Source organism: Brienomyrus brachyistius, chromosome 22 (assembly GCF_023856365.1).
Source record: "Brienomyrus brachyistius isolate T26 chromosome 22, BBRACH_0.4, whole genome shotgun sequence".
NCBI lineage: Eukaryota > Metazoa > Chordata > Actinopteri > Osteoglossiformes > Mormyridae > Brienomyrus > Brienomyrus brachyistius.
The window spans coordinates 7,744,339-7,760,857 of record NC_064554.1 but is presented as its reverse complement, the minus strand read 5'-3'; the positions used below and the strand labels follow the sequence as shown (position 1 = coordinate 7,760,857).

Sequence of the window (16,519 nt, the reverse complement as noted above, 5' to 3'; positions counted from 1 at the left end):
GGGGAGGGGGGGGGCTCCCGTGTTTCTTCAGGGGGTAAATCCTTGAATCGCCCCTAATCAGAAATAATCAATGAATATGACAAATTAAATGTAATGTATTTATTGCAAACAGAACAGCATCGACCATTCCAATGCCTAAAACATATTCTAATAAAGAAAGAAAATTAAAGTTCTTGCAATGAACAGCTTAGTTGGTTTCCTTTACTATCTTCTCTGTCCTGACCTATGTCTGGTGGACAGAGTAAGCCAAAATCACAAAATATGAAAACAAGTAAATTCAACGTAATTCATATGTATTCCATATTGGCTTGTGATTCCGAAAGAAATCGTTCAAACGACTTTATGGTGAAATAGGGTTACAGATTGAGTACAATAGGTTTATGCGCCACCCACGGCTCTACCGACTCCCCCTGCAGGCGATTCCCATACCTGCAGCTGAATCCGTAATCCACTGGTATTATGAAAAGGAACAGAGTGGCACTGGTTTAGATATCCGCGCAACACAACCAATGCTTTTCTATTCAGAACTACTCTCAAAATTATTCTGTCATACAGTTTTTAAGATATTTTGTATAAGCAGTTATTCACGGAAATACTAGCTTGTTGACAGAACATGATTTGAAAATTGGAAAGAAGTTTCCTTGCGTGTGGTATGATAGATGTGAACTTGTTAGTAACTGTGAGCAGGAAGAACATTATTTACTGCACAAAGATACTTGCTTCGGATTTTGCGTCGATATTTCATGTTGCTTTAAATAGATAAGGTTTCATTCCTAGCTTTAAAGTTTTTGTTGCTTGTTTTAAAGAGAGTTAGACCTGTTATCTTTTGAGAAAACATGCGGATTAGTGGCTCTGGGTTATTTTTCTTCAGGAAGTGAGTTAACTTTTTAGTCATCGCCTGACTTACGGCGCTTAAAGCGACGCTTTCGATGAAAGCGACTCGAGGAAAGTTTCAGATGTAAAGGAACCAGTAGGAGTCCGTCATAGCGTCGGCTTAACTGGAAAGAATGGCCGGCGTGATGCGCACCCTGAGCCGGTGCCTGCTTCCAGCCGAACCCGGTCAGGAGCGAAGTAACGAGAAGGAACGGGAGCGAAACCGGGATCTGAACAAGGAGCGAGAAGCCAAGCGCCGGAGTCGAGAGATCGATGCCATGCTGGCCCGAGACAAAAGGTCCGTCCGACGCCTGGTCAGGATACTTCTGCTAGGGGCTGGAGAAAGTGGGAAATCCACGTTCTTGAAGCAGATGAGGATTATCCACGGGAAGGAATTCGACCAGAAAGCTGTTCTGGATTTTAGGGATACAATCTTCGAGAACATCATCAAGGTAGGTGACACGATAGAGATCAGTAAGTCTCCTACCCTTTTATAAAGATTTAAAATATTTATTAGTTGAATACCCTATAATGCGTGAACATAATGCATATACGCATTGTTAAATACGTATTTTTGTAAATGCAAAGTCTATATGTGATATAGGCAACGGTTTTTTGACACTCTAATAAGGCCTACATAAAATAGGTTTGACACTCAATCTGAATCCCGTCTACACTATAAATACCAAACCATGGGCAATAAACTGGGTGAATTAAATTTTAATTAGTTTAATGTGGACTTCAGCTATCAAAGCAATCACACCCTTGAGATTTAAAAAGTGCAAGTCAGCGCTGTTAAATGTAGATTCTGAGCATCAGGATGACGCCTTGGGTCAAGGGACATGAAATGGCATATATTTATGCATCCCCCTGCATAACGTTGACTGATACACCACTTGAGTGCAAAAATAGGCACTAATGTGTACTGGCTGGATTAGTATGTTGGTTGAGGAACCCTTTCTCAGCATAAACTCTGAGGTTGACGTCCTTCCATCGCAGAAACTGTATTAACCTCAAGTTGCAATATTGCAATAGGATTGCACTGTCGAGAGGTAGAAAGGGCTGTTTTTGTTGTCCCCTAAAGAACAGTTACGCAATATGTGACGCTGGCAGCCAATAAAAAAGAGCTATTTTTTTTATACCATGAGTTTTTGTATCTCCATTGAGTGAAAGTTGTAGAAGTGACTCAATTAATTGCACGTAAAACAAATTAAATCGACTGCTCAAAAAAATATTTCAAATATTTTAGATTGTTTACATTTACACAGTACGGTTTGCAAATAACTATACAGTTGAAGCCTCGGTTTAGCAAACAAAGAGAAAAATCCTACTTGTCCAGCTCCCTACGCTTGTGATTGATAGACTTGATATTGGACTAAATTATTCGCTAAACTTGTCAAATGGGCTCCACATATTTATGCAACTTAACGATTCCTAGCCTCACATATAGTTTGTTTTTCTGAAGGTATACATCATCTTCCTGGAATACAATTAACATTTCCCTACTTAGCCTATTTGGTTGAATCTGTTTGTTGTCCTGTTGCACTCCCTAAAGAATAGTTGAATGGTGCTAAAGACACAGAACCATAGATTGAAATTCTTTCAAATGAAGGTGCAATGAGTGGCTGTATTTAAAAATCGGTGACTTTTTGAAGGATGCGTCATCCCCTGTACCATGGCCTGTGTCATCCCCTGTGTCATCCCCTGTGTCATCCCCTGTGTCATGGCCTGTCTCATCCCCTGTGCCATGCCCTGTGTCATCGTCTGTGTTATCCCCTGTGCCATGGCCTGTGTCATCTCCTGTGTCATCGCCTGTGTCATCCCCTGTGCCATGCCCTGTGTCATTGCCTGTCTCATCCCCTGTGTCATTGCCTGTGCCATGCCCTGTGCCATGCCCTGTGTCATCGCCTGTGTCATCCCCTGTGTCATCCCCTGTGCCATGCCCTGTGTCATGGCCTGTCTCATCCCCTGTGCCATACCCTGTGTCATGGCCTGTCATCCCCTGTGTCATGGCCTGTGTCATCCCCTGTGCCATGCCCTTTGTCATGGCTTGTCTCATCCCCTGCACAATGCCCTGTTTCATCCCCTGTGTCATTTCCTGTGCCATGCCCTGTGTCATGGCCTGTGTCATTGCCTGTGCCATGCCCTGTGTCATGGCCTGTCTCATCCCCTGTGCAATGCCCTGTGTCATGTCCTGTGTCATGGCCTGTCTTATCCCCTGTACCATGGCCTGTGTCAATCCCTGTGTCAATCCCTGTGTCATGTCCTGTGTCATGCCCTGTGTGGGATAGATTCCATGCTCACTGTAGAAATGAAAGAGCTCATTTTGTATTAGTACAACAACAACAACAATAATAATAATAATAATAATAATAATAATATCATCTTCCAGGGAGTTAGGCTAGGCTTCCAGCTACCCCCCCCCCCTCCCGACTGGGATATGTGGTTAAAAGACGGATGGATGGATGGATGGATGGATAATTTCTTTTGTCTGTAGGTTTGTTTGTTTTCATATCTAAGTATTTGAGTGGCTGTGCAGGTTAAGTGCCTCAAGGGAACTAGAACTGGGCCATTTTTGGCCCTCGTCCTTAACGCCGTAACAGAGCTGCCAATTATCACCCAGAATTTGAGGTTAGGTACCCGCTGCAGTTACATCACTATCACTGTTATAACTCACGATAAGTGTCATTATAGCCATTACCTATTTAAGTGGATGGCTGCATATAAGAGAGCAGTGTGACTGAACCTAATCCTGCATGATCCGACCACTTGTGTTTCCACATGGGACGGCTTTGAAAATTGTGCAAAGCAATTAACAACGTGGCTTTTCCATCTCCTCCTGGGGGGGTGTTTCAGTTCACGTGGCCACGTTTTTAAATGGAACACATTTAATTTTAATCGATTCCACCCCTCCCCCCCATGTCTTTGAGTCTATTATGTTATAATAATATTATAAGTGATTGCCTTTTATAAAATAATGAATGTTTTTCTTATTGCATAGTCCATAGGTCCAGCACTGGATGGATGGATGGATGGGCATGAATATTTTACAGAATGTTGCAATACAGTAATTTCTGTCCAGGCACATGGGCAGTTGTGTCCGCACTGACCCTGACAGGAAGGTGGCTGCTAATTAGTCTTTTTGTTTATTAACCAATTTAGGCCTTTTCCATACATACACGGGTATTTTTAAAAATGGTGTTTTCCTCCTCCATTATTGAAAAAAAAATGCTGTCCACATAAACCCTGATTTTTATAAAATCTTTGTCCGCATGAAAACGCTGACTGACTAAGTCAGACCGCGGGGTCGGAGCAAGTCTGAAACGGCATGTGAAGAGCTCATGGTCAGTCGTGGAGAGTACTTACTGAGAGTGGACCAAGGAAGGAAAACCATGATCTACCAACACCATCAATGCAAGATGGGCACGTAGGGTGTCCCGCCTGGTACAAACTAACAGAAGTGGCACAAATCTCAGCTCATTTATATGATGGTCACGGGTATTAAAGCACTAAGAAAGGGTCAAGAAGGGCATTAGAATGGACAGTAAGTGTAATCTGAGTATGTAAAGTGTGGTGTGATTGTTGGTGCCGGACATGGTGGTTCCAGCACCTCAAGAACAGCCACCTTCCTGGGAATTTCACACGCCACAATGTCTAGAGTTTGCGGAGAATGATGGGATAAACAGCATCCATTTCTGTAGCCAAAAACACCTTGCTAATGAGGTTCGTGGAGAATGGTTTGTTAAAGTTGACAGGAAGGCCAGAACTGCAAAGAGAGCAGCTCGGTTCAGCAGCGGTGTGCAGAAAGGCTTGTCCCTGACTATATAGTGCTTATGGTGCCCTGAGAGTGACCTTCACATGCAGCCTTGCGTCGTCATTGATGTTGAGTTTTGGAGACGACGATGCTCAAGCCGGAAGGCGAACCTGCACGGATGACTTAAGTAGGCAAAGTTTCCGTTGGAGGATCCGTCCTCTGTTGTGCTGAGATACATGGGACTCCCCCCCCCTGGGTGACCTCACTGTGTTGTGGTGACGTGGCCTGCGAGCAGATGGTCTTTGCCGTTGAGGTTCCTTCAGTGCAAGAACATGACTAGGAAGATACAGTTTGACTATGTACAGCTGCAGCATGCCTTTCTGGGGTGTTCTCAGGAGGGATGAGGTAGCCCCCTCCTCTGTTTGAAGGACACTGTGTGAGACGATGCCCTTCGGGGGAGGGAGTAATGAGGGTTCAGGACCCTGTCAGTCACTGACTTGTGCAGCACACGTCTCCATGGTTATACCAGAGGCTGCCATCAGATCACACCAGACAATGACTAGCACTGTACAGCGGTCCGACCCATCGTAGCATCAGAACCTCATTCCCACGCAGGCCTACACATGGTCACATGACTAGTGAGTTGTCCTTCCCATGATGTGCCTGACTGTCCCTGATTCAGCTCTGAGACATCGTCCTATGTGTCATCTTTTACCCAGTCGTCACATGACCAGCCTGCTTTCCATCAGTCATTCTGAAACACCGAGTGGAATCAGGCCGTCAGCATCGGCGCGATATCAGGATGATGCATGTCTGCCTGTCACAGGCTCTACTCTTCCCTATCCTGGTCTGAGAAAGCTCTGGTGTCATTGTGGGTTTGAGTGCATCCGTGTTCAGAACCACGTGCATTCAGTTCAGTGTGAAATCTCTGGATATCCCTGCCCCCCCCTCCCGCCCCTCAGTTTGGCTTTTTAAATAAAAGCTTGTTTTTTGGCAGCTTGTACGCCGTCCTCTCTGAGCCTGCCAGGCGCTCTCCTTCCGACGACCCCTCCCACGACGAGGCAGAATGGCCGACGGGCGAAACTGCCCCGGTTTAAAAGGCGTGTCGCAGCTCTGCTGAGGACGGTGTGGTGGGCCACCACGAATCGCTTTGCCCGAGTTCTCAGACGGCCTGTGGATATTTCAGTCAGAACGCCACACTGACAGCCCACACAGAAAGACACAGAGAAGCGCGGTCAGGAAAGAGTAAGGTAGCGAGGTATATGAGAGTGCTGGAAATAGTGTGTGTGTGTGTGGGGAGCAGCTTCAGTCAGAAAGAAGGTGTTTACATTCTGGCAGTATATAAACAAAATATATATCTGTGTGGGTGTGCTTTCGCTCTCTTTGAAATATGAGCAAGCAGGCTAAATTTAAGAAACATGGCCACTTTATAGTGTCCCTGGGTCTAGAGGCTTCTGTCTTCTTGTTGCACTAAGGGTGGGGGAGGTGTGTTTAACCAATCTGTTTGAGTCAAGGTCAGGTTTGGTCAGTAATGGCCTCTCGCTGATACACACACAGGCCTATCTGGGTTCTTACGGTTCTTGCTGAGCCTTGGCACAGGCTGTTGGGAAGTTTTGTGTTTTAATCGCTCTTCCTTAACCTTGTGACTTCAGCTCATACTTGACATGGGGGCGGTGGGGGGGAGGGGTAGCCTCCTATTGACCTACAGAGGGTATAGCTTTTAAGCTATAGTAGACACACTTCCATTTTGGCAGCTTTTAGTGTTTTATGCCTGTGTATCAGCAGACCCCTGTGGGGGATCTTCCATGACCCATGAAGACAGCCCCACGTAATCTCTCCGAGCTACAGGATAAAGATTCAGAAGATGTTGGTCTTTCACTCCTTATTCCACACATGCAGGCCCCAGAGCTGACGCTATTCTCCACCTTAATCAATCAAAAGCCCTGAAAGTTCATCGGCATTCCTTATGAATCCCCTACAGGATTTAAATGAGAGCTTGCATGCGATTGGCTGTTTCCTGAAAATCCTACTAAGACTTGTGCTGCTAACGTGTCGCTCTGCTTGTTTCCTTACTGCGTATGGTTGCGTTTTAAAACATTAGGTGGGATATCTAAAGAATAAAAAGACTGCTTTTGTGTCTATAGGTGGAGGTGGGAAAACTAACATAAAAAGACCTGAGAGTCTTTGAAGAAAACGAAATGCTTAAAAATAGTAAAAAGTTTGGTACCACTTGCAGCTATTGTACAGACCTTAACAGAGCTGACAAATGCATACCCAGAATCTGGTCAGGCTACAGGGCGTGGGAATCCAAAACATTAGGTGGAGGCCACATTGCAACAGTGCAATGATACCTCAGGCTAAAAAAACGGGCAGCGTGGAAAATCTTAGAGTTTAAACCGATGCCTTCAGACAGCTGGAGTTGGTTTTTCCTGGGATGAAGCGTGAAAAACAGAATCTCTATTGCCCCTTTTCCTCTTTATAACGAGGACTAATTGCTTGATAAACATGATAACAAAACGATGTGGAAGAAACCTTTGTTTAAAAATTCATGTGGACATGTGAGATGAAGTTTATTGTGATAACGTCCATCAGATGGGATATGAATTATAGAAAGCGCAGATCAAAACTCAGTTTACATCTCTCAGAATGAATATTTAACAGAAATCCCCCAAAAAAATCTGATGGACTTATATTACATATTAGTTATCAAAACAATTAGTCCTAAATTATGCATTTTGTAGGTTTTAATGTACACAAATAATGAAGTAAGCTCTTGAATTTATATATAGTTTAACCCAACCAAGGCTAGCAGACGTCGAGAGAAGTCATGTGATCTAGGCATGTGAGCTGATTGGTCAAATCCGCATCACAGCAATCCCACAATCCACAGGTCTCAGGCAGCACTTGAGGACACATCCCACCTGCAAAAGTGGGACATGCCTGACAGCCATAATAAGAATTTACACCAGTGACCTGCTCTGTTTTCATGTACTGAGAAACTGTAACTTTATCCAACCATCTTCCAATTTCATATATTTTTCTTTTTATTTGACCTTGTAGTTGATTTGTTACATGTCAGAGATTTATAGTCCCTTAAATAGCGTGAAAATACATGCTTATAGTCGTACTTATTCTGCAGTTATGGGACACACTGTGTTTTCTGCTTTGTGCACTTATTAGAAAGCAGTCGCTTACAGCCTCCATTTCACTGTTGTCCCCGTGCTGCTCCCTGAATATGCTGTACTTCAGATTAGTTTATGACAGTGTTTCTCAAACTGGTCCAAGGACCCGGTTGAGAAACACCGGTTTCAGAGACTGCGCACAGGCACTCGCATGGTAATGATACTGGTCATCAGCCCCAAGTGGTCACACCTTCATGGGGGTCTATTTGACCCCCACAGGTGTTTCATTAACAGAGGACTTATGGGGGCAGGAAGGCATCTCAGGAGTAGTAATTCCGCACAAACGTTTGCCTCGTGCCTTAGGTTGCTTCACCAACGCGTGGATAAGTTCTCTGATTTCAAGGTTATCGCAGACATGCAAGGTCAGAAAGACTCCCAGCCATTTCCCCGGTATTTGGAAACATCAAAATTTATTGTTAAGATGAACGTTAGCCTGCTCAGGGTCAGCCTACTGCAAGCCCTCTGATGAAAAGCTCCTTTGTAGGGCAAAGTCAGCTTATTTGAATGGACTCCAAATTAGTTGGGGCGGGGGGGGGCAGTACAAAGAAACAAGAAGGGGAGGCCAGCTGAGAACATCTGCAGGACTTTGCAGAGATGCTGAGCCATTTTACACCCCACACTGCAATTATCCTGCACAGTGATAATGCAGTGATAATGCAGAGAAGGCTGATAGCCCCCCCCTGCTCTCCCTGCCCCCCCCCCCCTGCTAATTCCCATGTGGTGCCAGCTCACAAGGAAAGCAGGGGAAAGGTCGGGGGTATGGAAGAGAGGCCGGCCGTGGTGGGGATCTGCCCTGGAGACCAAACAAAGACCCCTACAGCAAGGCAATGCAGCTGGGAGGCCTGGGTGGGGATGACAGGCATTGAGGGGCTTCAAACGAGGGTGTCTGCAGTGTGAGGTGTTTGCTCTCAGTGTGCTGGACAGCTTCAGGAAGAACCCTGGGAATTTTGTGCTTTTATAATCTCTTTCTTCGAGTAATAAAAATAACAATCAATGTTCGGTCAAAAGATGTACAGTGGTAGCAGCACCAACCCGATCCACCATATTGGTTGCTGGAGTGGCATCCCCACTGCACTGGGCCGCCGGCGATTCTTCTGCATGAACACAGTGAGATTCCCAGGAGGCTTAATTCCGGCTGTGCAAGCTCAATGACATGATGTAGGAAGGTTCATTAATGGACACCCTATTTATCCTGAGATAATTAAATTAAGGGAGAGTTTATGTCTTAATAAATCACACTGATCCAAAGATGATGCACAGCTCTTCAGTTAAAGGATTAATGAGCCTCGCCTTTGTTTTTGCAGTTACCTGCAGTCTCCTTAGCAATATTCCGCTAAGCACAAAGTAGGCAGGGTCTCAGTGATTCTGTTTTCAGAGGTACATGTGACTCAGATCTTTGAGAAGCTTTCACTACTGATGGCACAGATTAGACGGCTTCGCATCACCCTCTGAATCACTGTTTCCATTGCTAGCTTCCGAAGCAGCTTCGTGCTATAAAAGTGCAAGAAACACAGATTTCTTTATTTACCCATAATATTAATCCCAGTTCTCTATACATCTCTATCCTTGGTGCTGTCTGAATGATTGAAGTCCTGTCATTTCTGCTGTCTTTTACCCTTGATGTCTCTGTGCTGAAAATCACGTCCATGCCTCTGCGAGGCCTCAGGCCTTTTTCATACGCCCCCATGGCGCTAATCCCAGACACTGACTGACTCTGCGTCTTCCCCACCCCTCCCCAGGGCATGCGGGTGCTGGTGGACGCCCGTGACAAGCTGGGGATCGCCTGGCAGAACTCGGAGAACGCCAAGCACGCCATGTTCGTGATGGCCTTCGAGAACAAGGCAGGGGTGCCCGTGGAGCCCAGCACCTTCCAGCTGTATGTGCCGGCGCTGCAGGCGCTGTGGGCCGACGCCGGCGTCCGCGAGGCCTATGGGCGCAGGAGCGAGTTCCAGCTGGTGAGTATCTCCCTCTGTGACCAGATCATGTGACCAGCAGGTGAGGCTTCCAAAGTGTTTAATTTCTTCGGTTGGTCGACTTTTTAAATGGTTAAGATAACTGACCTGAGGAAACATCTGCTTAACAACAAACCAGTTAGTGCAGACTGCTGGAACCAGAGCGGTGCTGGGGGGGGTGGGGGGGACTCAGCCGCGCTGAGGGTCACAGTGGACGACCGACCTTGCCATGCGTGTGAAGAAGCTTTCCTAATGTCCGCTTGCCTAGTTTCTCTGAAAAGATAGATGAGTCATCTACCCATAACACGAAAACTGTTTCTGTGAAGCATAAACCACAGTGATTAATGTGGCGTCCATCGCGTCAGGGTGTGAAGAATCCCCGGCTGCTGTTGTGTGTCTAGTTGCAGAGAATATTTAGATTTTTCTATCATACTGCTTTCATTGTGCAGCTTTTTTCTTGTTCATTTCTAATTTGATCTGTCATTACATAAATCAGTCACAAAATTCAATGTGTATACTGCCTTATTTGTCTATACCATAGAGACAACCGACCACAGGAATACTGATTTTAGGGAAGTGGTACTTGCTAGACTTGGGCAGTATTACAGTCACCCCCCAGCAAAATTTATTGGGAAATATTGGAATAGCATGGTTTTAGAAAATACAGTCAAAATACTATATACCTCAGTACATTGCCTGGACTGGACGGTTTGCGGGTGGCTGGCTGGGGCGGGAGTGGTGCTGGTGGTAAAATTTGCTGACTGGGTGGAGTGGGGTTGCAGCAGTAAAAATTTGAGTCTGCTAATTTTATCAGCGCTGAATAGCGAAATTACAGACTGCCAGCATGTTGTGCCTCGTTCACAGGTGTCAGGGAGCTGTTGTCAGTTTGCGGGCGACTCCTGGAACTTCTGGGAGAGGCGGGACGTCTGGCAGTGGCTGCATTTGAAGTGTCTTACGCAATACAGGAGTAAAATTCAGCTTATTGATATTTGTTTCCACTTGTGTTTGTGTGCACATTTGGCATTTAGGCAATCCAAAGGTAACAGGAAGTAATCAGGTTACGTTACTTAAATACTGATAATCATACTGGAGAACTTTTCTCCAGTAATTCTCCTAACCCTCTCTCATGGATATACATATCAATAGCACCATGGTCTGCTGCCTGCCCTGTCACAGCAAAGTTAGGTTTATTGTTGTTTCAGGGCAACACTATTCCGGTGTTTTGAAATCTTAAAGGTACAATTTACCAGGGGTCACTGAAAATACTGTGGTATACCATTGTCAGGGTGTACTACATCAGGAGGTATGTTTAACTCTTTTATCATGGTCTCCTACAGCAGGAAGTGTGGATAATTTTGCTGTCATGGTGTCCTACAGCAGGGAGTGTGGGTAGCCCTGTTGTCATGGTGTCCTCCAGGTTAATTCTGTTGTCATGGTGTCATACAGCAGGAGATGTGGGTAACCCTGTTGTCACAGTGCCCTACAGCAGGGAATGTGGTTAATTCTGTTGTCATGGTGTCCTACAGCAGGAGATGTGGGTAGCCCTGTTGTCACAGTGCCCTACAGCAGGGAATGTGGTTAACTCTGTTGTCATGGTGTCCTACAGCAGGAGATGTGGGTAGCCCTGTTGTCATGGTGTCCTACAGCAGGAGATGTGGGTAACCCTGTTGTCATGGTGTCCTATAGCAGGGAATGTGGTTAACTCTGTTGTCACAGTGTCCTACAGCAGGAGATGTGGGTAGCCCTGTTGTCATGGTGTCCTACAACAGGAGATGTGGGTAACCCTATTGTCACAGTGTCCTATAGCAGGAGATGTGGGTAGCCCTGTTGTCATGGTGTCCTACAGCAGGAGATGTGGGTAACCCTATTGTCACAGTGTCCTACAGCAGGAGATGTGGTTAATGGTGTTGTTGTGGCCTCCTAAAGCCGTCCTATTGGGGTGGCTTCTTTGATGTATGTCCATTTTGCTACGAGGGGGCAGGCTTTCCTATACTGCCTTCCCCCGGGGCCCGCAGACAAGCTGACAAGACTTCCTGTTTGGGAAAGGCAGCCCTCAGGACCAGCAGGTCTTTGAGAAGAGGATGTTGCCTCAATCCACTTGAGGAGCTTAGGGAGGAAACGAAATTACCATGACAGTTAAAAGAAAAGAAAAACAAGCCTTTCGCATTCTCTGGCTCTGCCTTTCAGTCTCACATCTCCTATTTTCTTAAGATTATATTTCTATAGCACTTCCTAAGGATTGCAAAAATAAATAAGAAAAAAACATCTCTTTCCTCAAAAATCTGACTTTGCTAGACGAGGCTGTAATGTATGTTTCATATAATAGTGTGTGAATATACTGTGTATGTAACCTTAATGGTATGAAGTAAATAGTGCCAGAATGCATTTTACTGGGAACTGATAACATAATTGTCTGGTCGTGGTTATTATAAGGGAATAAATTTGCATTTCCTCTGTAATCTGTATGTTGATATTGGACAGGGAAGGTGGAAGGTACTTGAGCTTGGTGAAGAATTTCTGATTCCAGTAACAGCAATTGCAGAATATAGATTTTCATGCTTTACATTCCACATTCCTCTACATCCAGGATTTTTGTACTACTTTGGGGATTCTGTGGAAGGAGTTTTATTTAGGTAACTCCGAATGCACATCCTGTAATGTGGGAAGCTCTCAGACTGCCCTCTCCGACCACAGCTAGACATTCTCGGATGACTTATTAAGGATTTAGCCCGTTCCTTTGCTGACCACATCTGAGGTTTACCGAGACTGTGACGAGGTTATGGATGAGCGGAGAGACTTGTTTAGAGGAAGAGGGCAATATTATGATGTATATTCTGGATGAGATGGTTGGTCTGTCCCTCCCATGAGTCTCTTAGACGGCAACTCGGAGAATGCTGTACATTTCCTGTCCCCCACATTGCCTGACGTCATCCAAGCTCGGATCATTCACAGACATAAATATCACTTTGGATATGAAGTGGGGAACATAGGAACATTGTACCATTCGTGTAGTAACGTGAGGAACGCTGATGGTCGATTCCCTAATGACCTTATGTGTCCAGCTGTTGCCCCTATCAAAGCAAAGGTGCTTTATTATCATCTGAACTGTAATACATCGGTCACACACTGAGGAAATGTATTGTACTGCTGGCAAGATGGCTTCAGTAAATGTGCTAAACATGCTGGGAGATGCTTCTAAATAGCCCCTTGTTTTGCTTATTGTTAATACTTGTGATCCCAAATGTCATGTGTGTGTTTGCCCATGTCTTGAGCTTTGTATAGATTACCTGCTGTGTGTATGACCTCTCTGTGTTTTCGTAGTAGGGTGGGGTCTGGTGTATATTCAGTGCCTGTAAGGATGTGTTCTCCCCTTTTAAAGAGCGTCCTCATCATTCATGCGACAATTCCTCAGTCTGCCTGGTGCTACAACGTCAACGCTTGTTGGTCAAAATCCATCCATCCATCCATTTTGCAAGACACTTATCCTACTGGGTCGCGGGGGGTCCGGAGCCTATCCCGGAAGCAATGGGCAGGAGACAGGGAACAACCCAGGATGGGGGGCCAGCCCATCGCAGGGCACACTCACACACCATTCACTCACACATGCACACCTACGGGCAATTTAGCAACTCCAATTATCCTCAGCATGTTTTTGGACTGTGGGGGGAAACCGGAGTACCCGGAGGAAACCCCACAACGACATGGGGAGAACATGCAAACTCCACACACATGTGACCCAGGCGGAGACTCGAACCCTGGTCCCAGAGGTGTGAGGCAACAGTGCTAACCACTGCACCACTATGCCGCCCTGTTGGTCCAAGTAAAGTAATAAATATAATATACTGTAAATATTTATTGGACATATTAAGACAAAACATGGAGATAAGATATTAGTGTGGTTGGGTGAGAGAGATTATGTAAATGGTTAATGGAAATGAAAGGGCAGATCAGAAGAATGTGTAGTAAATAGACAGGATATGCATTTGAGTTTGTTTATGTGCGTATGAGCTACACGCTGCTCAGGAACCCTCGTGCAGTAGATGTAGGGTTCATACTCACTAAGACAGTCTGCAAAACTGGCTCACTCTTTAAAGGGAGTGTATTGTGTGCTCAGCGTCTTCTGTTAGGATCTGCTGTTTGTAAGCAGTTAGCCGCTGGGAGAATCTGCTTCTGACGGCAGCTTGTGTGTCTCCTTTCATCGGGCCAAACAAAGAGGCCGTTAGACATCACCGATCCGTTTAACGCTGCCAGGCGAGAGACGACACTCCATTTTACCACAGCCCCTGAACGGCCGCCACTCATCCAGGGAGAAGACTGAGTGTTTCGGCAAACCAGGGCTACTGTGCTCAGAGAGGTCATGGTCAGTGGTGGGGGAAAGTCCCCCCACCCCCCCCCCTCGCTCTGCTACTCCTCCCCCCCCTCCTGCTGAGACCTGGAACGATTCCATGTGTATCGGAGCTCATCGGCGTAGGCGGGGTCCAGCTGACGTTAATTGGCGAATCCCCATCAGACGTTGCTGGCACGGGTCATGTGAAAGCGAAGACCTGGCTTTCGTCGACGCTCTCCCCACAATGACTCCATCTTTTCTTTCTGTATGCGGCTCAGAACACAGAGACGCCGCCCCCACCCCCTCAAGGCAACAGGTGGAAATTCTGGTGGGAGCCAAAAGTTGGTAACGTCACGTATTCTTACGGCCTCTTTCTGCTGCATGCCATGCTGTCAGAATCTTTGGGACTTATTGGTTGCTTGGGGTTTTGATGGCATATTCCAGCAGGGCCCATGAATAAACATTGTAATTTACTGAAACACAGCAGGAGCCAATCAGGCATGATGTTAAAGCCCACGTGTGGCTCTGTGCGTCAAGGGTGTTTTTACGTTAGAAGTCCGCTGAAAATCCCCCAGAGTCATGTGAGTCACTTTTTATTCTTTTGTGGGATTATCACTGCGTAAGTCACAGTCTGAAAGGCAAGAGATTATCCACCCTCGCGTTCTACAAAGGGAAAGGCCAGCTGGATGGATGTTTATATGACCTGAGGAATTCTGGGAGTACTATCTGGGTTTTCCGAAGGAAGCTGATGCGGTGCGGTCGCCGTGTGGCCAGCAGGCACCAGCCGACGTATGCGAAAGAGATCATGTGACCAGGTCGAGAGAGATCATGTGACCAGGTCAGGAACGATCATGTGACCAGGTCGGGAAAGATCATGTGACCAGGTCGGGAACGATCATGTGACCAGGTCGGGAAAGATCATGTGACCAGGTCGAGTGGTGGAAAGCCTGGAGGAGCCTGGGTGTGATGACGTACACGTGCTGTTCGACAGGCAGCTCGTGGGGTTGATGGCCTCTGCAATCACAGAAGCCACACACTCGCACTGAGGATACCCTCTATCTAATGATGAGATATGGGAGGATTTTCGTCAAACTGAACCAGATAGACTATGTTCTGTATTATAACAAAGACACTTTATTGATCCCATATGGAGAACTTCTCTTTTCACCCCATCTTGTTCTCCATGACACCCATTCCGGCAACAGCAAGCCTGCCAGCAAAGCCCAGCCCATAAAGCTGGTGGTTACGGGCCTCCCTCAGACGCCTACAGCCATAACCATTCTGCTAAGGTCAGGCTCAAACCGGTGACCTTCTAGTGATAGACATGAGGCTTAGCCCACTGAGCCACATGCAGCCGCTTTCAGGGGTCTTGCTGTGATCTTTGTGTGTTTATGTTTCTTGTATCTTTTTCTGCCATTTTATTGCCCTAAACTGAACTCAGATCCAAATCACTTGACTTTGTTCAAGCTGATTTAGTTTGCCGAGGGGACCAAAAAAATGTATGTGGTTTTTCCAGCACGCAGGGGGCCTGCACGCCTAACCCCCACCATGTGGAAAGGTTGACTGTATTTGATTCACATATGCGCCCAGATTTACTGTTACGTTGTGCGAAATTATGCTCTAATTTGACGATAGAATACTGAGTGCTTCCTTTATGCTCTACAGAATCCAGAGCCAATTATAGCATGTTAGTGTGAAGGCCCAATAGCAGCTCAGTATATTAAAGCGTGCTGTGGCAGCTTTGATCCCAGCTCGAATAGAACACTTCATTACTGCCGTGTTAAATGCAAATAGCAAGATCAAAAGTTACCAAATGAAAGCAGTCAGATTTAAACCAGCTGTGATCATTTTCCTGTAAAAGAGGAACAGAAAATAAATTGCCCAACGTGACCATGATCTCCAGAGGCCTCTTTAATGTAACCCTTCCCTCAAATTAAAAAAAAACGAGAGCAGTAAATAAAAGCTGAGGATGTCACTTTTTCATCCTCTCTTGCTATTGGAATATATAGGCTAATAAGTTAATTTCATACACTTTATATATTGCAGTTATTTATCTTATACATGCAAATGGCAATATAACCATATTATGAAGGTGCTGCCATTTACAGCCATACCTATCATATGACTTTAATGTTGAATGAATAATGTTGGCTATCTAGTACAACAGTGCGTGTCAAGGTCTGGGATATATTACACAATAAGTTAACATTTGGTACTCGTGGTCGATGCATTGAATGCAAAATTGATGGGCAGGGACTTTGATAAAAGTCAAATGACTATGGCCAGATGACTGGGTCAGAGTATCTCAGAAACGCCGAGGCTATGAACTGCCAAAAGGGGGTTTGGCGGCCAAGACTTGTCGACACAAGATGTGAATGGAGGCTATTACATCTGGGACGAACCAGCAGAAGGGCTACTGCATATGGAGCTA

The 16,519-nt window shown here is 45.8% G+C and overlaps 1 protein-coding gene across 1 annotated transcript in view; it reads left to right on the top strand.

Annotated features, from left to right (window-relative positions):
• Nucleotides 1-299: 299 nt before the first annotated feature.
• Nucleotides 300-16,519, top strand: part of gna12a (guanine nucleotide binding protein (G protein) alpha 12a) — a 36,115-nt gene continuing 19,895 nt past the window's right edge. Inside the window, exons 1-2 of the mRNA XM_048990288.1 lie at nucleotides 300-1,325; nucleotides 9,549-9,764. Coding sequence (XP_048846245.1) covers nucleotides 1,008-1,325; nucleotides 9,549-9,764 — 534 coding nt within the window. The 5' untranslated portion in view covers nucleotides 300-1,007. The remainder of the gene's footprint in view (nucleotides 1,326-9,548; nucleotides 9,765-16,519) is intronic.